Source organism: Gymnoscopelus braueri (genome assembly GCF_963280865.1).
Source record: "Gymnoscopelus braueri genome assembly, chromosome: 15".
NCBI classification, from domain to species: domain Eukaryota; kingdom Metazoa; phylum Chordata; class Actinopteri; order Myctophiformes; family Myctophidae; genus Gymnoscopelus; species Gymnoscopelus braueri.
The window spans coordinates 12450444-12477471 of NC_137620.1; the positions used below are offsets into that span (position 1 = coordinate 12450444).

General features: G+C 43.9%; 1 protein-coding gene across 1 annotated transcript in view; it reads right to left on the minus strand.

Annotated features, from left to right (window-relative positions):
* The window catches only part of LOC308102485 (TBC1 domain family member 14-like), a 58781-nt gene that overhangs the window by 23472 nt on the left and 8281 nt on the right, over positions 1–27028 (minus strand). Inside the window, 1 exon segment of the mRNA XM_080452232.1 lies at positions 14728–14851. Coding sequence (XP_080308358.1) covers positions 14728–14851 — 124 coding nt within the window.

A 27028-nucleotide genomic window follows, 5' to 3' on the forward strand; every position in this document is an offset into this window, starting at 1 on the left:
AAAAATTCTCCTAGGGAAACTGAATTTCAGTCTTTGTGAGATGTGTTACTAGACACCTTTACAAACACATTGGTGAAGATTTTTTTTGGTAAGGAATTTATTCCAAGATTGGAAATCTTTCTGCTAATATCCCCTGACTACAATTCCAAGTGCTTGTCAAGGTGGGGGGTCCCCAGTTCAAATATGATTATTTTGGGGGTCCCGGCCTAAAATGGTTGAGAACCACTGGTCTAAAGCAGTGGTTCTTCACCTGGGGGGGGGGCTGTTTGTTGCCTTACAGTTTTAATCGGGCAGCTAAATGTAAGCTAGGAGCGCACACTGCACACCCAAGTTTTTTTTCTCCCTGACTGACACACATGTAAACACATACATTTGAACTCACACACACACACACACACACACACATACACGTTGCCTCCAGAGTAATGATGCAAGCTACGCTCAGAGCTTTGCCTTACTGCGGAGAGGGACGTCCACATTGATCAGCACAGGCCTGAGGCCTCTGGGGGAAAAGCTCATGGGTGCGAGACTGTGCGTGCGTGCGTACGTGCGTCACAAGCATGATCCATGTTTGCTATAGCGACTCAGCCTGGGTTATTAATCTGCCATTGTGTTTCTGTCTCGGCACGGCGCTGCTTCGATCGCCCCCCGGGGGACGAATATATTTAATTGAATTTGATTGTGCCGAGGGAGGGGGGGGGGCATTATGGGACAGAGGCTGTGGTCCAAAGAGAGAGAGGGAGAGAGTCAGAGAAAAGCAAATATACAGAAGCCTGGTGTCACAGGAAGTAAACAGGTGCCACCACCAGTCACATCTACTTGTTCTCTTCATAATTATTCATTACACAATTCATATACTTTTTTTACATAATTGATTCAATCGATTAGTTCGATTAACTGTTGCACTCCTAAACAAAAAGGTCAGGGAAAACTGTTGGACAAGAGTAAGACGAACAAGATTGAAAACGGCGATGGGAGATTCAATTTTGTTGAATCGAAGCGTAGCAAAATGACGTATATAATCAGGGGTGCACATAACTTTTTAGGTCTAGTACTCAGAAGAGCACCTGGAGATGTGACTTGGTGCGCACAAAATAAATGGTCCCGTGCCGTTTTGTCAACTGGGGGGGGGGGAATTCAGCACGGTGCCCACCGGACAGTTTTGTCAACGGGGGGGGGGGGGGGGATAGGGGGTGGTGCACGAGAGAAAAGGACGCTCTGCTTCCAAATTCCGCCGATTTTCGCCGTTTCTTTTTCTCTCAAGCCGTTTGGTGAAGCCCTGTGGTTGGTGCCCTGTGCTGCGCTGTTTTTATCCGTCAGATTGGGACGTTCACGGCATATTTTTGCACCATTACGGTGCGTTCATCATCGGTGACGAGTGCCTCTAACAGCCGCTGCTGGCTGCGTGCACGCAGCGAGGCAATGCGAGGCGATGCGAGACACTCACACAATCACGTGCAGCATGCGTCCTCTCCCCCTGCGCCTCCAGGCTTTCATTTTTTAGTTTTGCTAAAAAATAAAAGCTTGGAAATTCCTGTCCCAGCTGTTGGTACGCAAAAGTGCCTCGCGTCGTCTGATGTGCCGCGCATTATTTATTTTGGGTGCGCATGCGCCTGGGCACCAGTTATGTGCACCCCTGTATATAATGTCAGTTTGTCATACGGCGGCGAGGTATAGTGGCATAGTAGCTGCAGACATACTGGTGGGGGCAATGTTAAGTCAACCGGTTTATACCCCACAAAGATGAACGCCGCCGCTACCAAATGACACTTGTTGACGCCCCCTTCAGGATTTTTGGCACGCACTATTGGTTAGCCGTACAATGTTTCTTTGCCTTCAAGGAATGAGGACTGGCGAAAGAGGTACAGTAACGGTATATGAAGACAGAAAAGAAAAAAAAGTCTACAGAGACAGTTGAGTGGACCAGTGACAGAGGCGGCCAACAGATAAACCCACGGAAAGCTCTTCATATTTGGATTGAGGTGATTGATTGTTGAGAATGCATACAGTACAGCAAGTGCAAGACCATGAGTCACCCTTCTGAGACACGAGGAGGGGGGGGGGAAGAGAGAGAGAGAGAGAGAGAGAGAGAGAGAGAGAGAGATAGGAGTCTCTACTGCAGTGGTTTTCATCCTTTTTCATATCAAGGTACATTATTTATTGGGCATTTGCGCCAAGGACCACCACATTTGATGAAATTTAGCCTCTCGGACCCAAGGCTTAGAATATTTTGTTATCGTTGGATACGATTTTGAACACAATTCCATGCTGTATTGATGTTGGTACCATAGGAGAGATAACAGGCAAACGTTGATCAATATAAATCTTTTAATTAAGTAATGCAGATGTTTAACAATAATTTTACTCTTGAGAGCGTAAAATGAAACCAAATGGACCCGTAAGGGTCCATTTGGTTTAATTTTACGCTCTCAAGAGTTAAAGATAAGGGTCCATTTGGTTACCAACTCTCCATCATTCATCTGGGTACCACCTGAAACCCCCTGAAGGACCACTGGTGGTCCCTGGACCACTGGTTAAGAGAACCACTGCTCTACTGCGTCCTCCCTGCTCTGCCTGTCCTCACATCCACCTCCTTTCTTTCTGCACCTCAAGTGCCTTCCCCTCCTCAGGTTCAGTGCTTTGTTGTACAGAAGCATTCATCTTAGCGTTATCACAGGGCTCCAGTTTTTGGCCCTAATGAACAAAAGGCGCTGGGTCGAGACGGGCATATTTTAAAGCACTTTTTTTTCTCTCTATTTTTAAGGGTTTCTGCTGACACATAATTATGATTACAGTTTCTTGACACCCTCCACAGTTTCTTGACACCCTCCACACATCACCACTTACCACAATAACCGTTACTTTGAAAATAGTTGCTTGTGCATTTTCTGTCCCTGTTTTGTTGGTTTCACTTTGGGGTTTTTGTGGAGGCTTACAAAAGCCAAACTCAAACACCTCAAAAATATTAAAGAGTGTCCGTAACACTCTTTAGACTTACTCCCACCGTGTTTATTGCAAGATCAACGTTTCAAACTTAATTCCTGATGAAGCATTGATCTTGCAATCAACATAGTAGCAGTAAGTCTAACAGTGTTACGGAGTTTAATTTCTCTCTTTTATGCTGATATTTTTTTCCTGCATTTGATTACTGCAGTGGATGTGCAAGCTGCATTATCTGCATGTATAATAGCAGGTTGAGAGTCTCCCCCAGCACTCCGTACTGTCAAATAAAGAGCCATTCTATAAGCGCAATGCTGTTTTTCATTTAAGCCATTAAGACTGGGAAAGCATTCGTGTCATTTTAGGTTTCTTGGCCATTCAAAAATAGCAAATCTACACAATCAGAGCTTGTAGATCTGCTATTGAAAAATTGTGAAAATGTGTGCAAATCTTTGAATACATATATACACATTTTGAACTCAAATCTTCCGGGGGTCCCTGGAACAAAATATTTTGAGATGAGGGGGGGGGGGGGGTCCGCAGACAAATACTTTTTTGGGTGGTCCTTGACATGAAAAAAGTTTGAGAACGACTATTATAGCAACATACGTTTTTTTTTTACTGTTAGGATTTAAAAGACATTTGTAGAATCCCCAGAAGCTTTGATTTGAGCTAAAAATGTTCGCTTTAAAAAACATATATTCAAAGACTGCACTCGGTGCCGCACTATGAGCTTGCATATCTGCTATTTTTGAATAGCCCAAAGAAATCTTAAAATGACACAGATGCGTTCCCGGTCTTAATGGATTAACTGCTGCTTTTGATATGCTGGACATGTTTTCCACCTGCACAAGATACACTTCTGCCTTCCATAGGGCCATCTGCCATCACTGCAGAGGCTCAGGAGGTAGTGCAGCAGGCCGCTTGGGGGAAACGGAAGGTTCCCAGTTCGGTTCCCCAGCTTCCCCTGTGTTAAGTGTCGAAGCAAGACACTGAACCCCCTAACTGCTCCTGATGAGTAGGTTGGTGCCTTGAATTGGTTTCCTCTTGCTGTCAGTGTGTGAATGTGTGTGTGTGTGTGTGTGTGTGTGTGTGTGTGTGGTGTGGTGTGAGAATGAATGGGTGACATTGTAAAGCGCTTTGGATAAAGGTGCTATATAAATGCAACATTTACCATTTATCCATTGCAAAAAAATATATATGCACATTGAAACATCCCCCCAACCCATGCACCATTATATTGGACTTTGTATATTGATTTGATTGTGCCTTCCTGTTGTATTTGTTCTGTGTCCCTTTCTTCTCTGACCTCTTTCCCTAAACTAATGCTTAACGACAATTTTGAGAGCTTGCACCAAAACAATATTTCACCCACTCTTTGTGTGTCAATAAAGCTGAAGCAACAACAGTCATTAGTTTATGTTGTGGTAAAGTAATACTTTGTTGTATAGCAGTGGTTCTCAACCAGTTGTCAGGGGACCACCAGTGGTCCTTGAGGAGGTTCCAGGTGGTCCACAGCTAAATGATGTAGAGTTGGTAACCAAATGGACCCTTATCTTTAACTCTTGAGAGTGTCAAATGAAAACAAATGCACCCGTTCCCGGGTGAGTTAAATTACATATGCATTTACTTAATTGAAGAATTGTTATTATGATCAATGTTTGCCTGTTATCTCTCCTATTGGTACCAACATCAATACAGAATGGAATTGTGGACAAAATCGTATCCAACGACAACAAAGTATTCTAAGTCTTGGGTCTGAGAGGCTAAATCTCATCAAATGGTGGTTCCGTGGCTCAAATGCCGAATAAATAATGGACCTTGATATGAAAAGGGTTGAAAACCTCTGTTGAATAGAATAGCGAAAAGTTAAATCACTTCCCTTTCTAGCAATCACTTTCAAGCATTCCTGACCTTAGATAAATAGCATTCACTGTGCATGCAAACCCTGTTAACTTAAAGGAACGACAAGCAACACTGACTTGACTTGACTCGTTCAACAGCCGGCAGCTGTGTGCACAGGTTAATGTTGCACAGGCATGTAAAATACATGCTTTTATTATAAAAGTAGGCCCGAGGACAAGATATTACAGAGCCATAGTAACCATGTCAATGCTTATACTGCTGAGGAGCGAGAGAGACTAGAGGATAGGAGAGCGGAAGCAAAGTGGGGGGTGAAACCTGGCACTTCAGCAGCACTGCAGGTGTCACTAGAGCAAGGTGAAACAGAACAAAAAGCTTTCTGTGAGTGTGTGTGTGTGTACTACTACATTTGCAGTGGTGGAAAGTAACTAAGTACATGTAATCAAGTAAGTACTGTACTTGAGTACAAATTTGAGGATTTTTTAACTCTTTACTGGATTAATTTACATTTTCAGTTCTTTTACTTCTACTCCACTACATCTCAGAGGAAAATGTTGTACTTTTTACTCCACTACAATTATTTAAGTACATATTGATGCCAAAACTTTTGTACTTTTACTCAAGTAAAATTTTAAACAGAGTATTTCTACATCTGCAGTATTGATACTTTTACTTAAGTAAAAATTTTGAGTACTTTTCCCACCACTGTACATTTGTAGGACATGAGTGAGAACAAAGCATTTATGTGTAAAGTATGGAATAATCTGATTTTAAAGGGTTGTCCAAATTAGGAATGATAACTATAAATATATCATAAAAGAAATAACTCCTTGGATGGCGGAGTCCACACCACAACTATAACGGCGAATGATAACGTTAGGATCACTTTCTGAGCAAACTGACAAATGATAAAAACCAATCAAAAAGCCATCCGAATGTACGGGTTCAACGTGTCACATTCATCACGTTTACAGAACGTTATCGTTCAGTGTATGGTTATCTTTAGTTATCGTTCTTGGTCTGGACAGCTCTTTACAGATAAGAAGAACGAGCGGCACTCCAATAGATTTAAGGGTGTGCGAGTGTGAGTCATGTTTGTGAGTCACAAGTACACACACCTATATCAAAGGCACTTGGGTACGGCTATGCTATAGTGAGGCAATCTCTCACATTTACCAAACACAGCTACCCATCCGATGAATGAACAAATCAAGTTCATATGATTATTGCTGCTACTACTTGAGTACAGATGGGGGTTATGACACGATAAGTGCAGCAAAAGCTAACCACAATCACATTCAACTGCTATTAAGCACAATTCATACTGAGCCATCACTAAAGCATCAATAATGCTAGATGTTTTATAGTGGGCTATGTGGGGGTCTCTCTCGTTAATAAAAGCATTAGTGTATAATTCATTATATTGCAATTTCATGTGACAGGTAACTTTTGCCTTGTTCTTGTCCAAACTGAACCGAATGGGTGGCTCTACAATGCCCTTGCAGTAGTGTTGACTGTGAATGTTACTGTAAGATAGCCAGGCTATAGGCTACATTAGCCTCTTGCTAACTATACAGTGGGGAGGTGCTTTTAGCTGCCCTGGGTGGCAACTGTGTCCCAGGGCAACCCGTCACCAGGGGAACCTGCCTTGTCATGCCAGGTTTGGGAAAACCTCTCTGATTTCCTGCTAATGACGTAATGACGTAATGACGTAATGACTCGCTGACTGGCTGACTGTCTTGAATGACTGGCAACCTGGCTGGCTGAGTGACTTGACTGACCTTTAAGGGAAAAAGACTTGACACCGCGAACCAGCACTCGGTAAATAAATTAAGTCGACAATGAAACAGGACTCAGCAAAAGTACAATTAGTAAGACGGGATCTATCACGTGAAACATTTGAATAGCCTTAGCAGAAGAATGCATAGCAGACCATTTAGATAGTTTCACAGATGGTATCAAAACTACACGGATGACAAGAGAATATCTAAATGACTCGAGACGTTTTTTAAATAAATTCCATGTACATTGTACAGTGCAAAATACTGCCTGCTCGACGTGGCCTTATGTAGATGACATTTGGTTTGTTGTTCATGTAAACTGAATAACGACACAGGCAGAAGCATGGCGTTCTGCCTGGCTTCAGAATCAGAAGCATGGCGTTCTGCCTGGGTTTTTACAAAACGTTAAATTACTCGCGACTCACCGCTGATTTGATCTCCACACCACATGAGGTCATATTCTGAGGTTATTTTGGAAAGCGTGTCAACCACACTTCTGCATGGCAACGTTGAACAATAGAATTGAACAAAGTCAGCCGGTGTCGTTTTTGCATGCGTGTGTATGAGGCCAACCTAACCTGGAGACGTGTCACTTTCAGACAAAAGTGACACATCTCCCCTTCTCAAGACACAAATCTCTCAGCCTCAGAGACCTACTTTTACAATCAATAACATTGAAGGTGGCTCACTCAAGATCCTTATCCTTTGGATTTTGTTTGGGGAGGGGGGGGGGCTACCTTATAATCCCACAGAGAAAAGCTTCATCCAGGTGATGGCTAGCCTGGAAACCAGACAAATCTGCCATTGCCCTCTGCAGATTTGGTCTGGCACCACTCAGTTGTGATTGGATTTCACTCCCTCCGAAGTTGTGAGGGACCAATCAGGGCCCAGTATGCAAATATGGGGTTTATCACCAGAGACTTTTTTTTATCCGTCCCTTGGGGGAAAAAACGTTCCATACAGAGATTCCAGACTAATATCTATGCAGTGATATTTGTCTGGCCATGCCAGGCTAGCTGATGGCTACTCCAATGGTGATGATGAGTGCTCGGGGGGGGGGGACAGGTCACCCCCCCACACACAAACCACACAAACCAGTGACCAGTGACAAACCAGATAGCCTCTCTACCCAACTAAAGTGGACTCCTCAATGGCAGACATGAGGTTGATCAAAGTACCCCAGTCAGAATCAGACATTTATCAATAACTTGGCCTCAGGCTAAGTTTCACTTAAAATTTCACCGGTGTGCAAAGATGCTTGATGGTGGAAGGCCTTCAAGTAGTTCATTTTAAAACCAGCTTCATCCCTGCCTGTTTAAATCATTTGTTTCCACTACAGACTGATTCTCCCCATGCCTGGTCAACGACGCTCATTCAATCTAAACACGCCTGAGGACCGTCGTATGTGCAATTCGCCACTGTTCAAAACTGGTACTAAATATAAAACGTTTAAGCTTAAACTGACTGACTACACGACTAAAGTGTTAGAAGGAAAAAAGTAATCTGTATGAAGTGTGTGTCTGTGTGCAACAGAGCGAGAGCGAGAAAGCGAGACAGAAGTCACAGCCGGCTGTCGCGTGGTGTCCGACAGTGTAAAGGTCACTGGCCTCTCCCTGGAGGGGCACAGGATACATCATCATTCTGGCCCGGGGACAGGAAGACGCACTGAATTTGTGAGAGGGAAAAACACTGTTTCTACGTTAGGATTCTGCAGGGACAGATTAGTAAGCCTAGAGGACTGCGACTGCTGCAGTAGTTTGTGGAGGCAAGGAACAATGAGAGAATCATACAATATTCAGCGAGACAAGGCGAGATGGAAAACCCATCAGCGCTGACCTAGATATAATATGCCAAACTTTGAAATAAGAAGCCAGAAGAGCAAAGACTCAACAGCGACGTCCCCCACTGCTAAACTCGTTCTCCCCCAGGAACGGAACACGATGATCCGCCAGAGACATCTTGACTGCGCACAGAACACAACGACCTCTCGTCGGCTGTTAATTATCTGAGAGGAAATGGACAAAGATAGGCAGGCATCCTCCACGCCACCGTCCCCCCTCACCCTCCCCTTTCAAGAGCACTGACTTGAAAGGGTCTATTATGTCAAGCAAGCCCCCCCAGCCATCCCCTTCCCTCACGCTCTGACACACTATCAATTGCTCCGTTTCTGTGGGAAGGAGACAGGAGTGCGAGGACAGTGGACCGCTGAGCTCACAGGCTTCTTTTCACCACCCAACACACACACACACACTCACACGCAGAGTGGAAGCTCACTCACCATGAAAGCTGTGATTCCGTACAGGCAGACAGACAGACCTCTCTGGTATAGTGCGGTGTGGGAGGGGTGTGTGTGTGTGTGTGTGTGTGTGTGGTGGTGCGGGGGTTATTTCCAAGTCTAGCCTATATCGTCATGGCTTCTTCAGCCAGGCTCACTCCTGACGACGGGGACGCCCGGGGAGGACTGGAGGAGGTTGAAGCGCACAAGGGCAGGGGGACGGAGAGACGTCCGACGGTGGGTCGATGCGGCAGCATGATATACCTTCCCTCTCTTTCTTCCTGAGTCCCTCTACGTCTTTCTGTATTGCTCTGTCTCTCTCTCTCTCTAGCGCTCTCCTCCTCCCTCCCTCTCTCACTCTCTCTCTCTCTCTCCACAACGACGCTATGACTGAGAGGCTCCGCATCAGCGCAGAGTGCAGCGGATCAGATCTCTCGCTGGGATGTGTGTGCGTGTGTGTGTGTGTGGGTGCGCAGACGCGAGCACGAGTGTGTCAGCGAATCAGAGCCGCCGCGCACCATTAGTCACCATCGCTGCACTGGATAATACGAGCTCGGTGCTCTCCTGTGCGATGCCAGCCATTCTAAATCAACCTTGGAGAAATAGATGTGGAGCCCTCTGCTCTTTGCCATAATCTACTCTGTCTGGGCTCAGAGAAGGACTGCTCCGGCAGTGTGTCAGATCATGTCTCTCTCTCTCTCACTCCCAGCCCTCTTCTTTTTGAACGGTGTGGCTCTGCAGGAGAGGGGCAGTGTGTGTGTGTGTGTGTGTGTGTGTGTGTGTGTGTGTGTGTGTGTGTGTGTGTGTGTGTGTGTGTGTCCGGAGCTAATCTTGCAAACTGCTGGTCTGGAGTGATCAGTGCCAAATATTCAGTTTCTATCAACTTAATGATGTCAGCAAGTCATTTTCCCTTTGAGTCTCAAATCTACAGGGAGCTCCATGGAAGGCAGGGCCAGGAGTCCAGACAGCTGCGGTCCAAAGACAGGCTGGTCCTCAGTTTGGGTGGGCTACGGAACATCACTGGCTTCCGGGAATTGCGCTGGGTATGTTGTCCGATTTCAACTCAATACCGGAGGCCACAGCTTGGTGACTCAGAACATCCATACTATGCAATATGACGGACCAGGACGTAACAGAACTATTACTTTGTCTTTCCAACCACAAAAAGTGGTTCAAGAAACCATATTATGTTCCCAAATTTATTTTTACGATTTTTTTTAATGTAGGCAGTCTTTTGCTTTTATTTAGACAGGAGTGTATAAACAGTAAATTAAGCGGGCAGAGAAAGGGGAAAGACATGCAACACAGCTCTCCAGCTGGAATCAAACTGATTATGTGGTCGAAACACAGAGCCAGTCATCTACAGGTGCACCCTGCAAAATTAGATTCTAATATTTACACTTGCTATATTTATAAGTAATAAAAAGTGGAATGGGGCAGCACTGCATCCTTGGTGGAGGTTTAAGAATATTTCAGAACTTCGGCCAGACACTGGCTAGCAGACCCCATATTTAGCATTGCCACAAAATGCTAACAAGCCTCAAGTGGGCATTTCTCAGCAACTGAAGTGCCGTTTAAAAAAACTGGATTATCCCTTTAACCAATTAAAACCGGGAAAGCATCAGTGTCATTTTTTATTTTAGCTATAGATATAGCACATTGGTTGGCTATTCAAAAATAGCAGATATACAAGCTCATAGCGCGTCACTTCGTGCCGCGCTATGAGCTTGTAGATCTGCTATTTTTGGAAAATGCTGAAAATGTGTGCAAATCTCTGATTATTTTAAAGCGAACATCTTTAACTCAAATCTCTGCATCTGCAAATACATATAAAAATACATCTGCAAATACATATAATTTGGGGGGTCCTTGACATGAAAAGGTTTGAGAACCACTGATATAGCAACCTAAGGTTTTCAGAAAACTGTTAGGATTTAGAAGACACTTTGCAGAACCGGGTCCTCAGGTCTTAATGGGTTAACCTCCTCCTCCTCCTGGAGGCAATAAAGCGTGACAGGCAAACACACAATGTTCTTCTGCAGGGTACTCGCCCTGCTAGCGGTTGCCATGGCGAGACAAAAGCCTGTAAGTCTATCCTTGTTAACTGACCCCTGAGGCCCGATATAAGGTTACCACCACAAACGACATGGACGTAGGGTTTAGAGGTGTGACTGTGCGTGCCTCTCGTCTTCGCGTCGGTCTACGCATTCCGTAAAAAAAAAGAAAACATTTCAGCGTACGAGGGGTTCAATTTCTGATCAATCCAGCAAATTGCAATGGAGAAGGGCTGAGGGATCCTAATAATAGGCCTTCCACACCAGTCACACACACACACACACACACACACACACACAGAGCACAGAGTGGGGAATGTGCTGCGTTTCAGCCTGTGTGTCATCGACTTCCCTGGGTAAATGGTAGTAATAACAGGCTTCTCCAAGCCCTGATTACACCCTGATGTCTCCATCCTTGAGTATACTTCAACCTGCCTTTTGTTGAAGAGCCTAGTCCAACATTTTCCTTTCAACATTCTGAGAAGTACAAGGCACCGTCAGTCAGTCAGTGAGTCACGCCATCTAGTCTAGCTCTACTCTAACCTGTGTAATAATATGAACCAGAATTTTGCATTGACTATTAACTCAATGGACTAATCTGACAACACGAAAAGCTATTTGGGCCGTTATAACCTTACCGGCAAAGGCCCGTTATTTGGGCCTTTGCCGGTAAGTGCCCATATTGGACCTTCTGTGCGATTCTGAGACGACGACTCCTCGCTGTGGGCTACCGTTGTGTAGCCTACTGGTTGACGAGTAGTACTGTCTGAAGCTCATATGTGCAATATCTCCCCTGGCCAAGCAGGGATTGCATCATGAAAAAAAATGCGGTACATATTTTGTCTCCTGTGCAGGAGACCCGCGTTCGAATCCCTTACAGATTGCGGTTTTAAATCGGAGAGTGCACAAGTACAACCAAATGGACCACAAACAAATAAGGCTCCATTTGTACACTCTCAGTGAATTAACACTGCGTTTTTGACTGTGTGTTCTGCTGTTCTGAGGCCAGGACAGGTGTTCTTTGATCTTGGCCGTGTGCAGCTGGACAAGGCTTTGATTGCCATTCAAATGTTATTGTGTACACACAGTCACACACACACACACACACACACACCGCCACACACACCCGCACACGCTCACACACGTTGTACAAGAGGCAAGTACCAGGGAACGCCGTGGGGGCATCTTTGTTCCAAACAAAAGCGGCTCGTATGGAACGCCTGCACGTGTCACATTTCACCCCTGAACGCTACGCTATCTCAAAAAGAATAGAAAGATTGCTGGTTCTTTACAGCCCAGTGGTATTCTTACAAATAACAATAAAGCTGGAGGGTTAAATGGCCCTATAAACACGCCCTCAACATACACACACACCTTATAGCTATTATCGCTTTCTCTCTTTCTAAGTCCTGTTACATAAAGGACATGTCAGCAGTGGTGTAAAGTAGGCTAACTAAGTACTTTTACTCAAGTACTGTACTTAAGTACAGTTTTGAGTATTAGAGTATTTCCAATTTTCAGTACTTTTACTTCTACTACACTACATCTCAGAGGCAAATATTGTAATTTTTACTCCACTACAATTATTTGAAAGCTTTAGTTACTAGTTACTTAGTAGATTTTGATTATTACTACAAAACATACAGTAACCACTCAAGTTCAGCCCTATATACATTTCCCCAAAAATCTTTTGAAAATAGCAGATCTACAAGCTCACAATGTGCCGCATCGCGACGCATTGTGAGCTTGTAGATCTGCTACTTTCTGCATAACGAATACTTTTACTTTTGGTACTTTAGGTACATTTTGATGCCAATACTTTTGTACTTTTACTCAAGTAAATTTTGTATTCCGGACTTTTACAGAGTATTTCTAAATTGCAGTATGGATACTTTTACTTAGGTAAAAAATGTGAGTACTTTTTCCACCACTGCATGTCAGCAGATAGTATCTGTGCCCTACAGAAGAGATGGGCCATAATAGCCGTTCTCCCTTTACGGGAGCTATAGCATGGTGCAAAAAGATATAGCTCAGCCACCCACACTAAAAGCTTTTATCACATCTACAGCTGCGCACTCAGCCGCATGACCTGTGAACCACTGCTGCTTCAGCAGATAGAGGCAAAACTACCCAAGCGGTGATAATGTACAAAGCACAGATTTTCAGATTCTTCTCAACAGACTTTTTAATCTAGCATGATTGTTTCAAAATCGCTGACACAGCTAAAACAATGTTTGCACCATGCTAGGTTATTGAGCAGACATGGGCTGATGAATAAGTGTGTTCAGAGCGTCCAATTTACTTGATAATTTGTGAATAAAATCTTCATTGCAACTTGGTCTCAAGTGGCTCAAAGGGGGACGACCAAAGGCGATGGCGATTTTTTATGAAATACACAAAACACACTAGTGCCTCAGTGTAATTGAGATGGCTGTGTTTATTAATGCGTTTCTTTTGCTTGATGTTCTGTGTAAAGCACATTGAATTGCCTTGCATTGATAAAATTGTCTTGCCTTGATGTGTGTTAGGCCAGCTGTACGTTGCATGCCTGACCCGCAGGGTCACGGGATCACCGCCGCTGCGTTATAAACTGATGCCAGCTTGTTGCATTAACCAAAGTAAACCCTATGTATGTGTTGACCTTTTCTCCCTCTACACCGAAAATAGCCGATCTACAAGCTCACAACTCTTCACGACACATTGTAATCTTGCATTTTTGCCAGAGAATAGGGATAATAGGGGTCAGATAGACATCCATCCAGGTGTTGACATACAACAGCAACGCTTCAGTTGAGATAGTACAACCTCAAGGCCCATACAGATCTCAAGCTGTCTTGTCCTGATATCTCCTGATTACATATCTCCTGATTACACAGGAGATAAGATTGGGTGACGATGGATGAAATCTTGTGGTAAAAAATGCTCAAAACACACTGCACAGACCACAGCTGACAATGAGCTGATGGCAATGTTCTGCGCCTCTTTGAGAGAAAATAATATGAATGAATAACGTTATAGCCTACCCCTCATAAAAAGGCAATTGACTCTGTAATGACTGCAGCTCCTTTAGTTGATGAACACACCTCTGCCTTGGGCGGGATTTTACAAATGAGTTTTGTTTGCAAGCAACATAACATTAAACGTGACAGTCCTTTGCCAGAAGTCTCTCCCTTTCTCACACACACACACACACACACACACACACAGCATATCTGTGTGCAGTCCAAATAATTTACCCGCTTCTTACTGCGGGTAAGTGAAATGCTCTACGCTGACAATGTGTCCTGCCGCCGATTCAACATACTGAATTGGGTGATCGGGCAATGACAACTCACACTTTTTCATCAGCTTGGTGTTGGGGCCAAACGTCTAGAACAGGATTTGTCTGGATCTCTCTCTGTCCCTCTGTATTTAGGCCAATCACAGAGAACTACAAAGCAAACCACACAGCTTAGCCGACGACGCTACGCCAATCACAGCTCTCCTCAAGCTGCTACATGCATTCAGCGAACCAAAAGGCCAAGCTTTGCACACCTAGTAATTTGCTATCCATTGCTACAGATTACACAGGGAAGCCACACCATTATTAGACTGGTCTTATTTAAGAGAGGGTAGTACCTTTAGTATTGGTTTCTTTTAATGGTTTATGAAAGAGGAGAGATATATGGCACTGCGGAATCACAGGGGAGCAGGCTCCGACAGGGCTGATCCTGGACCAGCAGTGGTACTGTACGGCTACAGCAACAGCAGTGGGGCTTAACAACTACATTATCTCAGGTCAGAACACCAGAATGTTAATGAAGTCTCCCTCTACCTTCTGAATTCTCTTGGGGTCCTTGACGGGCCCTTCGCGGGGCGGGACTTTGCCAAAGAGCTTCCAGCCTGGGTCCCTCTGCTCCACTGGCCGACTGTCCTTCACCTTCTTAGCAAAGAGGTTCCTGAGAGAGAAAGAAAAAGGGGGGAGAGAGAGAGAGAGAACAATAGGAGAAGAAAGAGAGAGAAATTAGGTTATTATAAGCGGAACCAAAAGTGGAACACATTTGTTACTGTGGTTGCCTTCTCCAGGTCACTGCCGGGCCCCCAGAGCTGCCACCACAATAGTATGCGTTTCTCTTGCTACCAGTGTGCACTGGCAAGATAAGTGCACTAGAGGAATCTGGATTTAGGAACAAAGCCCTGGGCCTGGGCTGAGACCACCCAGTCTGCAGTGAGACCAGGCTGGCTGACACCATGTGACAGGGGGGTCCCAGGACCAACACACATACGGGTCACAGCTGAGATTTGGGCAGAGACCCCAAACTAATGAAGACATCATGTCTTAGTATAACTCCTTTCCCACTCACATGAAATGCCTGTTATTTCCTTGTATATTTACTTTTAGGGTCCTTGGGAACATGCTTAATACAAACAATGTTGGTCTAAGACAGTGGTTTTCAACCCTTTTCATATCAAGGTCCATTATTTATTCGGCATTTGAGCCACAGACCACCGTTTGATGAGATTTAGACTCTCAGACCCAAAACGTAGAATATTTTGTTGTTGTTGGATAAGATTTTGTCCACAATTTCATGCTGTATTGATGTGGTATCATAGGAGAGATAACAGGCCAACGTTGATCAAAATAACAATTATTCTACATTCTCTAATTGTGTAGTCTTCTTGTAAATTAAGTAATGCAGATATTTAACAATAATTTAACTCTTGAGAACGTAAACTGAAACCAAATGGACCCATTTGGTTTCATTTTACGCTCTCAAGAGTCAAATTGTTATCCAGATTCCCATAGTTTAATTTTACGCTCTCAAGAGTTAAAGATCTATAAGGGTCCATTTGGTTACCAACTCTCCATCATTTAGGTGGGGACCACCTGGAACCTCCTCAAGGACCACCGGTGGTCCCCGGACCACTGGTTGAGAACCACTGGTCTAAGAGATTCATTCTGTGATGTGGTGGTTTCACAGCTGCAGTGCGGCAGTGAATCTTTACCATGTTTAAGTGACATAACTGGCAGCATGTAGTCCATTCCCATAGACTACATTTTACTGCCATCTTTAGCCAAGACCCATCGGATCAATGTGGTTACAATTGATCGCCTGCTTAACCTCGAGTTGTCAATGTAGTCACACTAAGGTACCGCTCCACCAATTATAGAATGCTTTTGTCCACTGATTAACTCATTCAGTGCCTGACTTATTTCTGGCAGTTTGGCTCTGAGTGCCAGAGCCAAAATTCATTGTAAAAAAAAAGTGCTTAGGAGCCGAGATACAGCCTTTTTCAGTAAGAAGTTAAACAAGAAGTGAATGGAGCAGAACATTTTCAAATCATCATATCTTGGGTTCTGAACATTTTTTTCCAAAAAAAAAAAAAAAAAAAAAAAGGGCTTGTGATACAACGGACGTCTTAGACGTCCAGTGGCACTGAATGAGTTAAAAAGGACCGGTCTGCCTTTTGTCGAGTTAAAAGCTTTGCAGTGTGATGGACAGCCTCTTTCAGCGCTACAACGAATGTCCCTACCAAGGAAAAACTTTGCTCAATAAACAAAATGGTAAACCAGTTCAAGGTTTTAGTTTACCGTCATTCGTCCGCATCCAGGTATACAGCTGGACCACATTCCATTTCTCATGGACTATTATACCACAAAGGAAATAACATTACACAACAAAAACAGGTATAACTTGTATTACCTATCTCAATCATGTTTGCATGTTGATTTTCATAGAGCACTGAAATTAATGTAATCCAATGGCTTCCGAGTCATAGTCAATGAATGGAGTAAACATGCGAGTCCACCAGTATGGTCCTTTAAGACCACGGTACAGGAGGGTACATAAAACTACATGAAAATCCAACCAAATCCATTGTCATCAATAGTATGCAAAGATATCCAGATCAGGCCTATAGACTCTGGCCTAAAGCCTATTAGGTAACAACAAGGGTAAAGGCAGGAGTGTGGATTGGTTCAATCGAGGCCATCACAGATGGATTACTTTCCTTGGTTTTAGAGGCATTGGTCAAACTCCAGCTGATGCAGGGACATTAATTATTCTTATCTGAACCTTGTACAGTAGCAGTTCAGGCATCCTGCATCCTTGAATTGCACTGGCAGCAACAAACCACATTCAGTTGTACTGCTGGAGCCTATACAGCAACATAATGATGAGGTCATGGAACTATCAGCAATGTCTAAGAAATATGGTTAAATTCTAGTGGAATTGACGGGTAGCTGATAAGCCCAACTACCAAAGTGAAATGAAAACAATGTTAAGAAAAGCTTGACCCTTTTCTCGTGTAACTATTGCAGTGATACTTTAACTGCAGAAAAGAGGTATGAATAAAAGGCCTGAACATCTCATGCAGAAAGAGGTGTGAATAAATGGCCAGAACAGCTCATTCAGAAACCTTGAACACTGTATGATCCTCTTCTAGGATGAAACAAATAATTTATAACCATATCAAGAGTTGTTTCGTTTTACATTACGCATGTTTGCAATTTGGACATGGTGGCCCACGTCGTCCACACATTAAAACAGAACGCATGGCGGCGCAAGTCTCCCCCATGTTCATACAGATCCTATGGTGGCATGCATCACCCCATGTTCATTCAGAGACTATGGTGGCATGCATCACCCCATGTTCATACAGAGACTATGGTGGCATGCATCACCCCATGTTCATACAGAGACTATGGTGGCATGCATCACCCCATGTTCATACAGAGACTATGGTGGCACATGTTGGCATACGTAAAAAAAAAAAACAGATTGCAAGGGGCCTGGGCCGCTGGCGTAGCGGCCCAGGCACCTAGGCTCAATTTAGCCTGACAGCGCGTTGCGGGTTTGAGTCCCGATCCCGACGACCTTTGATGCATGTCACTCCCCATCTCTCTCCCCATTTCCTGCCAGCCTACTGTCCTATCTATAAAAGCCCCCCAAAAAAAATCTTAAAACAGATCGCAAGGTGGCACACGTCACTCCACCCATGTTACAATAGATCCTATGATGCATGGTGGCATGGTGATCACATTGTCACATTAAAACATCATGGTGGCACAAACGTTAAAACAGATCGGACGGTGGCACGCTGCCTCGTATTCATACAGATCTCATGGTACTGTGTAGCACACGCCACCCCCATGTTCATCATACAGGTCAGAGGGTGGCACATGTCGCCCCCATGTTAAAACAACAGATACCTGCATATTTTCTACTTGCCCTTGTTGACAGATTGCTCAGAGTGAGCAAAATGATGAAAGGAATTCCTTGCTGGTGACTTTGCTCATTTATGAAAAAAGGGTATGTACAGTACGCACACACACACACACACACACACACACACACACACACACACACACACACACACACCGCAAGAAATATCTAAAGAACGTCACGTTCCGTGTTCCCAGCCCTCAAATACATGCTATCTAATCTCAATCAATGCACACACGGTGGTACAGTAGTTTCATGAGTTCAAAAGTTTAACGTTGTGCACTAGGGACTAGGGAGTGGAAATGCTACTTCTAGACCGTGGGAGCACAGAGAATGAACGTCATCATCAATCACGTCTGCTTGAAAACAAGCAGAAGCCAGGACAATAAGAGTAAAAGAAAAAAATTATCTGTTCATGGTGGGTGGGTGGGTGGCTAATGGCTAATTTTGCACACAGCAACCATAAAATCTAATTATAAAAGGCTAAACACCATCAGGTCCAGGCAGAGTCCACGTCTTTATTGCAAGCCTACAGGAAAGGTCAGCCTCTCTGGAGGTGAGGGGAACAGGCCTAATGCAATACTCAACTAGAACATGTCAAAACGAGAGATGGGGCCTGTTGAAACAAAACCCAGCTCACCCAGTCGGTGGTTAACGGAGCGATGTGAATGACGCAAATGGATTACTGGTAATCTATTGTACGTCCAACAGAGATGACATAAACAGACACTGTGGGAGGCCACACAAGCATCTCTCCATCACTCTCTCTTCGAGGCTAAGGGAATGAGAGGGAGGAGCAAAACATAAACAGAAAATCTGTGAAGTGAGAGGATATGAATGGATGGGAAATTAGTTAAAGGCTACGGAAGTCAGGGAAGAAAGACTCAAACCAGTCCCTGTGGTAAACAGCAGCTACTGTACAGATTGTGTACAGTGCATACAATACGGGCGACACAGAGCGAGACTGCAAATATTAGCCAAGCATTAAATAGGCTTGAGGCAACTGCACTGTAAATCAGAAGTCTAAATCTCAAAAATCCAAATACCAAAAATCACGTTGGTAATAGATCTCGCTTGCATCTAGTCTAGCAACTACCCAGACAGCTGTATGTCTGGGTCCCTTCTGCAGGATTTTAACTAAGCCTGTAAAAGAGTCATAATTATAATGGCTGAACATTTAACTTGTGTGAGCCTGACTTGACTCAGCACTTGACATGACAAAACTCTCTCTCTGTGTGTGTGTGTGTGTGTGTGTGTGTGTGTGTGTGTGTGTGTGTGTGTGTGTGTGTGTGTGTGTGTGTGTGTGTGTGTGTGTGTGTGTGTGTGTGTGTGTGTGTGTGTGTGTGTGTGTGTGTGTGTGTGTGTGTGTGTGTCTGTCTAACAGGTTCAGACATCTGTAAAAGAATGTGCTGTGCTTTACTATGAGATAGAACTCGAGTGAAAATAAATAATACCTACCGGTAATCAAAATAAGTTAAATAACTAACACCGGCAGTCAAAAAAAGGAGAGACAAACAACTGAAAAAGCACGAGGCTTCCTCGAACATTGTGAGTGACACATGACGAGAATGTGATGATGGCAATTAAAATATTGTACATGGGAGCAGTGAAGAGAAAAAAATGAAAATGGTATAGATTTGTAAACAGGAGAGTTAAACTGTAACCAGAGGGCTTGTCCCCTTGTTAAACTGTGCATATAGTGCTGAACGGCAGTAACCCTGTGAGCCGTCATAAAGGAATGCTACACAGAGGAAATATAGAGGACATTGCTCACTGCTGAGTGGAAACTTGAGTAAAAGGACTAAAGGTTTGACGTGGCAGATTAGGCCAGAAATCAGATTACTGAACTACTTGTTCCTTTCACATTCAGCCAGGCGTCTATATTCTGGACAGGTCATTATAATTTCAAAACAGTATTTTCAATATTCATGGTACGGCAAAATATACAGGTCTTAAGTTTAAGGCTTTTCATAGATGTGACAAAACACATTCTAGTGTTTGTTGAACGGGCATGGTGATCACAACAGTACGCAAATGGAAGGTTTACAAACGCCACAGGCCCAACATAAGTACATTTGTACAATTGTCTACTATAAAGTGAATAAAGTAAACTTTGCTCGACGCAAGGGCATGCGGTGCAAGTCACCACAATACTCACAAACACTTTGCATAGGCTGAAACGTCTTGTCGTTAAAACCTTAAAGTCATTTGACGTTGTTAGTCATCTATTTGAATGCAACTCTGGACACCTGGCTGCAACAGGGTTTGGACTTCGAGTGAAGACACTGGATTAGCCCTGGACTAAATAGACTTCAGTCCTTTCTCGTTTTTTTGTTCAAAATCAGTGAGCAATCTCGTTCAAGAGTGCTCTTTAAACATGACACTGTGGCAGCAGCAATTGACTGACCTTTCATTTTAACCCAGTAAGACCTGGAACGCATCTGTATAATTCTTTGATTTGAGCTAAAAAAAACTTTATTTTACACTTTGGCTATTCAAAAATAGCAGATATACAAGCTTATAGCGCGGCACAGAGTGCCGCGCTACGAGCTTGTAGATCTGTCATTTTTGAAAAATTGTGAAAATGTGTGCAAATCTGTGAAATCCGTAGACTCCTGCAGAGCCACGTCATAAAAAAGGGCCACTAACCCTAGGTCTATGTGATTTGTGTTTGACCCTGAACCATTGGAGCGTCCATCACTTCCAAGTACTATAACCTAGGGACGTGAAGTGAACACGTTTGTGTGTTTCAGTCTTTTAACTGCACACTTTAGACACTTCCAGCAGCAGAGCGCACACAGATTCAAAGCTGTAAGAGACATCAGAGGACAAACAGACGGGATCATTCAGTGTTTGGGAGCCGAGGTACAGCTGCTCGTATCCTGTCCAGGTTGTCTTCTAGAAGACTACTGCACCCCAACAATGCAACTACCAAACAAGGACGCGCTGCCTCAAGCTTTCCAGTAAACAAGCACTTGGAACACATGGGACAATGACAATAACAATGCACACACACACACACACACACACTGTACAGTACAGTGCATCCATACCTCTAATATCATACACCGACACGCGTGTGTACGCAAAGCGCAAGAGACCTGTATAAAGGTGAAAACGTCAATGATAGCATAACTTTCACGATCACGGGCACAATTAAATTAAAACAATAAAGCGGCTGAATAAATCAATCCCTCTTCCAGCCTACCTGTCAATATAGAGGAGAAGTGAAGGGGTCGCCATGTTTTTTTGTCCCAAACTAATCCACGAAAAAAAAAAAGTCCTCCAGAAAATAGGGGGAGAAACAGAGATCCAAGGGAGAGAAAATATAACGGGGAAAAAAAGATGACAAACTCCTGATGAAGTCAAACCTGTCTCAACTCAATCTGAGAGACTCGAACCCATACCCCCCTCCCCCCCATAGTGGTAGCACTTGGGACAGCCTGGAAAAGTAGGACCTTCGGAAGACACAAACACACACACTCAGAGTCACAGTCAAACAGTTCACAGCTCAGAGCAAACTGTGTGTTGTGTGTGAGACTGTCAACCGCAGACAGCTACTTGGCCTCTGCCCGCCTCCCGGGTGAAGGGTGGGAGGTTCAGCTGAACGGGAGGGACAGAGAGAGTGTGTGAGCGAGGGCAGAGAGAGGAAGGGAGGAGGAGGAAGAGCACGGGATAGAGAAACAAAGGTGAAGGGAGGGTGGGCTTTAAGGGACGGTACGGGTAACACGGTGTTCTGGGACTGGAAAAAAACCTTGAATGAAACCTTGAACCTCTTGGAATTATTAAACACACACTTGAAAATCTCTGAATCGTATAGTTAGTTAGACAAGCAATCCGCGTCATAAAAACACAGCAGCAAGGATCGGGTTACAGTTTGTGAGTGTAGGGGATTTTCGACCGGACGCCGCCTGGTCAAACAAGAGGTGGACGGAGCAGAACTACTGCAGACCCCCACCACCACCACCACTTCCCCACTTCCACCTCCTGTCCAGCGCTGAGCTGACGGGGGGGGGGAGCCCCTTCCAAGGAAATAGGAATTGCGCAATACAAGTGAGAGGAAATGGAAACAATAAGAAAAAAAATTGCACAGCTAGAAACACAATAAAAATCAGCTGGCTGGCACGGGCCGAGGGGCTGGCTGTGCAAAATAAGTGCACTGAGCTGGAAATAGCCTCATGTCAACTTTGGCATGGTGTGTGAGTATAGGCAGCTGACCCGCCGATCTAAAACTCTAGAGGTCATTATGGGCCACTCACCGCATATGGACTCATTACAAGCGCAGCGATAGTCAACTCAAGGACTGACTATTGAATTATATGTAAATGCCTACACGCCGAGATACATGCATATATATAGCAAATTGGTTGACTATTCAAAAATAGCAGATATACAAGCTTGAGCTTGTAGATCTGCAATTTTTTGAAAAATCTTGAAAATGTATGCAAATCTTTGAATATATATTTTCAAAGCAAACATTTTTTACTCAAATCTTTGCTTCTGCGTGGGGGTCCCTGGAACAAAATATTTTCAGATGGGGGTTGGCGGCCAAATACATGTTGGAGGGGTCCTTGACATGAAAACATTTGAGCACCACTGATATAGAAACATACGTTTTTCAGAAAACAGATAGGATTCAGAAGACATTTGTAGAATCGGCCTCACGGGTCTTAATGGGTTAAGGGTAGGTGGGCCACAGCTGGCCGGCGCACTGATGTAATCACAGGCAGGATGAGGTGTGTGAGCACAGGCCGGGACATGACTGGTCCCTGCAGGGTACACACTACCGTTTCCCTCCTCACCACAACAACATAAACAAACCCAGCAGTTAAACCGCATGAACCACAGCGTCTCTGTTCTGGGCGAAAATAGCAGGCCTACAAGCACACAACGCGTTTTGAGATACTTAGTGTACAACGACAACCAAAGGGGCCTAGTTAGTATTAGAGCCCTTGGGAAACCGGTCAACAAAGTATAAGTGGTTAACCTTGTGAGGGGGAAAAGACAAATGTGTCCGGACACAAACACACACACACACACATTATGACCGTGCACAGCATGTGCAGAATGAATAGCATGTAATGGGGTTACAGTAATTGGATTACACAAGAAAAGGAGAACTAATCAAATCTGTTGGAGGGTAAACTGATTACACATATGCATTTTAAATATGCGAATGATTAGGCAACTTCTTGATTACTTGGGGGGGGGGCACTTAAAGGAGAATTTTGGACTAAAGTTTTCTTACCTTTTCTATGACGTTATGATATCTTAGGATGAATGGTACAGTAGAAAAAATTCATAACTCCTCCCCTGAGCCGCCACAGCTTAAAAGGTGCACGGATAGGCCTTAGGTTAGATCACATATTTTAATAGCTTTTTTTTATTTATTTTTTTTAGATCTGACGTTCATAGTGACAAAACACTGTCCCAAAAAAAAAAGAAAAAAAAAAAAAAACAGAAGTCTCGCTAGACGAGATTGAAATCTGGAGATTTCAATCTCGTCTAGCGAGACTTCAGTTTTTATTTTATTTTATTTTTTTGGTTGCATAGTGTTCTGTCACTATGAACGTCAGATCTCACAAAAAAAAAAAAAAAAAAAAAAAGCTATTAAAATATGTGATCTAACCTAAGGCCTATCCGCGCACCTTTTAAGCTGTGGCTGCTCAGGGGTGGAGTTATGAAATTTTTCTACTGTACCATTCATCCTAAGATATCATAACGTCATAGAAAAGGTAAGAAGACTTTAGTCCAAAATTCTCCTTTAAAGGTACCTCCAGACCAAACAGACTCGTCCAGACTATTTCAGACTACTTCAGACTGCAACAGACTGGCAAAAGTTGGCAAAACTTGTGCACAAAAAGCAGCCCAAGCAGTCGGCCGACGGCGCATTTTCACATTGTCACAGCGCATGCGTCGCTCAGATAACATGCAATAATTCTCCAAACCAGTAGGTGGCAGCAGTCTGCAGGAACTCAGGGGACCGGAAGCTAACCAGCTGACCAGTGACCACAACAACAACAACCCACCCAGGGCATGTAGTTCTAGTCGTAGACGAGACGTACATACACGTAGTACTGCTTTGCTTTGGAGTTGATCACAGTGTAGGAATTGAGAGTTGAGAAAATGGTATCTAGTTTAAAACTGCAACGGGTGATGTCTCTGGCTTTTCTAGGCGTGCTCCTACATCAGAGGCTGGCGAAAGGGAAAAAACAAAAGACGAAGCATACTAAAAAGAAATGGGTGAGGTCGTGGATTCTGCGGAAACAAGCACAGGGGGCTTTCCCGAACCTCTGCCAAGAGCTGGAAAATAACGAACCATCCGATTTTAAGAACTTTTCCCGGCTTTTTCCCGAGCAGTTCCATAGATTGACCGAGCTAGTCGCTCCGTTAATCCGCAGGAAAAACACAAATTACCGTGACTGCATCTCAGTACCAGAGCGAATAGAATATGAAGTGTCTGAGATATCATAAAGTGGCCTCCTCTCCTCCACCAGTTCAATAAAGTTTTCCTCCGCCTCCTCAGTCCACATAGTCGCCATTGCTAGACACATGACCATAGCAACTCCCTGTGTTGTCTTTTATTCTCTCTCGTTGGCTCACTTCCGTTTCTCTACTCGTGCTCTGATTTGTCTGACCAAACAAGCTAAACAGCCAATCAGGGTGCTCTACAGAGCCTGCACCCCCCTCCCTCCCCCCGCTTCACCACCCCATGGCTCTACTAGTCGGCCAGAAAGCTGAACATGTTCGGTCGGCTCTGGGTCGGCCGAAAAGGTCCCGACGGACCCCCCGACGGACCCCTAACCGACTGGACGACTATATACGACGCTTCCCGACGCCAAGTCGGCCCAAAATCGGTCTGGTCTGGAGTTACCTTTACAGTGACTCTTCAAACTGCACCTTGCACACTTTGAAAGCAACCCCACCCCCCCCCCCCTCATGTGAGGAAGGTGATTTAGCAATAGCAACTGTAGAGAGATCCGTTACTGGGACATTGCTCAAGGTAGTGACTCAACTCCATGCTGGCCACTTCATACTCGTTTAGCAAAAAGGGAACTGAAGCATTTCCCCTGACTTTTTAGAGTGTAACCCAGAGAGACCGTTAAAACCACAACATTAGTGTCCCTAATCTGGGGGTGAACATTCAGCAACAATAGCCCACACACAAGCCCAATTACAACCTCAAAATGTGATGCTTTGTGAGCTTGTACATCGGCCATTTTTGGTGTAAAGGGAAAAAGGACCCCCTGGGGGAGCCTGGTCAGCTACGTACAGTATATAGGGTTTAAGTGTTTAACCCATTCAATCCGGGGAAACACATGACAAAATGACACAAACTGACACAAACTGTGTCATTTTAGATTTTAGGTATAAACATTATTCTATACTTTGGCTATTCAAAAATAGCAAATATACAAGCTCATAGTGAGTGATCAAGCACTATGAGCTTGTAGATCTGCGATGTTTTTGAAAAATCATGAACATTTTTGCAAATCTTTGAATATTTTTTTTTCAAGCGAACATTTGTAACTCAAATCTTTGCTTCTGGGGGGGTCCCTGGAACTACATATTTTGAGATGGGGGCCCGTGGCCAAATACATATAATTTTGGGGGTCCTTGACATGAAAAAGTTTGAGCACCACTGATATAGCTCAACGTAGGTTTTTCAGAAACCAGTTAGGACTTAGAAGACATTTGTAGATGCGTTCCCGGATTGAATGGGTTAAAATTGAAAACCAATTGCTGTCCCATCATGCCTCAAGTGGGAATACGGACAGGAATACGGACGTGCCCAGACCCATTGTACGGGGAAGTGTTTTTTCGTAACGGAATTCCCTTGTTGCCTCCAGTGTCCTGGGACAGCACTTACCAACAGGCACAGCACAGATGTCTGTCCTGCTACTTCTGCACTCAATGCTCATGCACAGCCTTAGGCGTTGTGGTGTTGTTAGGTCTGTCACAATTATTACATAATCGTCTGATCACAATTATTTGAGATAATCGCAATTATTTCGTCATAATCGTTTCCATGTTGAAAACGTTTCATATATTTTCAAAAATAGTGGAAATAGCAGATCTACAAGCTCACGTGTCGCATCGCGTTGACATTATTAATGTTACTAAATATGTCAGTTGTTTCTTTGTATATTTAGGTTATTTGTCATATCTGCCCTGTGCAAGCCTGAAAGCCAAACAGAAATGTAAGTTTGTATTCATTATGTTGTATTCATTATGCATACATCAATGACAAAACACAATTAAATCGTTAATCGCAATTATTTGTGTGACGAATTAATCGTCATGTAAAAATGTCATAGTCGTGATTCGTGACAGGCCTAGTTGTTGTGCACACAGATGTAGTTTGCACTTTATAGTGCATGTAGCGTGGTCACTGTGCATGCACAGTGTGATTTGTGGAACAAAGTTCAGGTGCATTAGGCTTGGTTCGTTCTCAAGCGGTTTGCATTCATACACGTGGGTGCTTGTGTACCCAACAAATATAGAGAATGATTTACATCACTTGGCTATTGTACCGTTTTCAAAAGACGACCTGTAAGTAAAGTTCTTCTTTCTTGTTCTTTTAAAACCAGCACCCCTTTGAACCTGGTTTTATTAGTCATTAGCTGTCCCTGCCATTGTTTAGGGCCAATTACATGAGGGCATAGCCGAGTTGTAGCCCACTGAAGCGTTTCTGCTTCAGAAGAGACCTATAATAGGGCGAGTGCTATTATGTTGTTGACAAAGGCTAGGGGTCATATCCAAGGCAAGCTATTTTCTACATGCTTTACCAGAGGCAGGAAGTGTGTGTATACACTTAAACGGAATGACCTTGAGCAAAACTGTTTCTTTGTAATAGCGCAATAAACGTAAACCTGCAATAGTTATCCAAGAAGCATGGTGAAGTAGAGT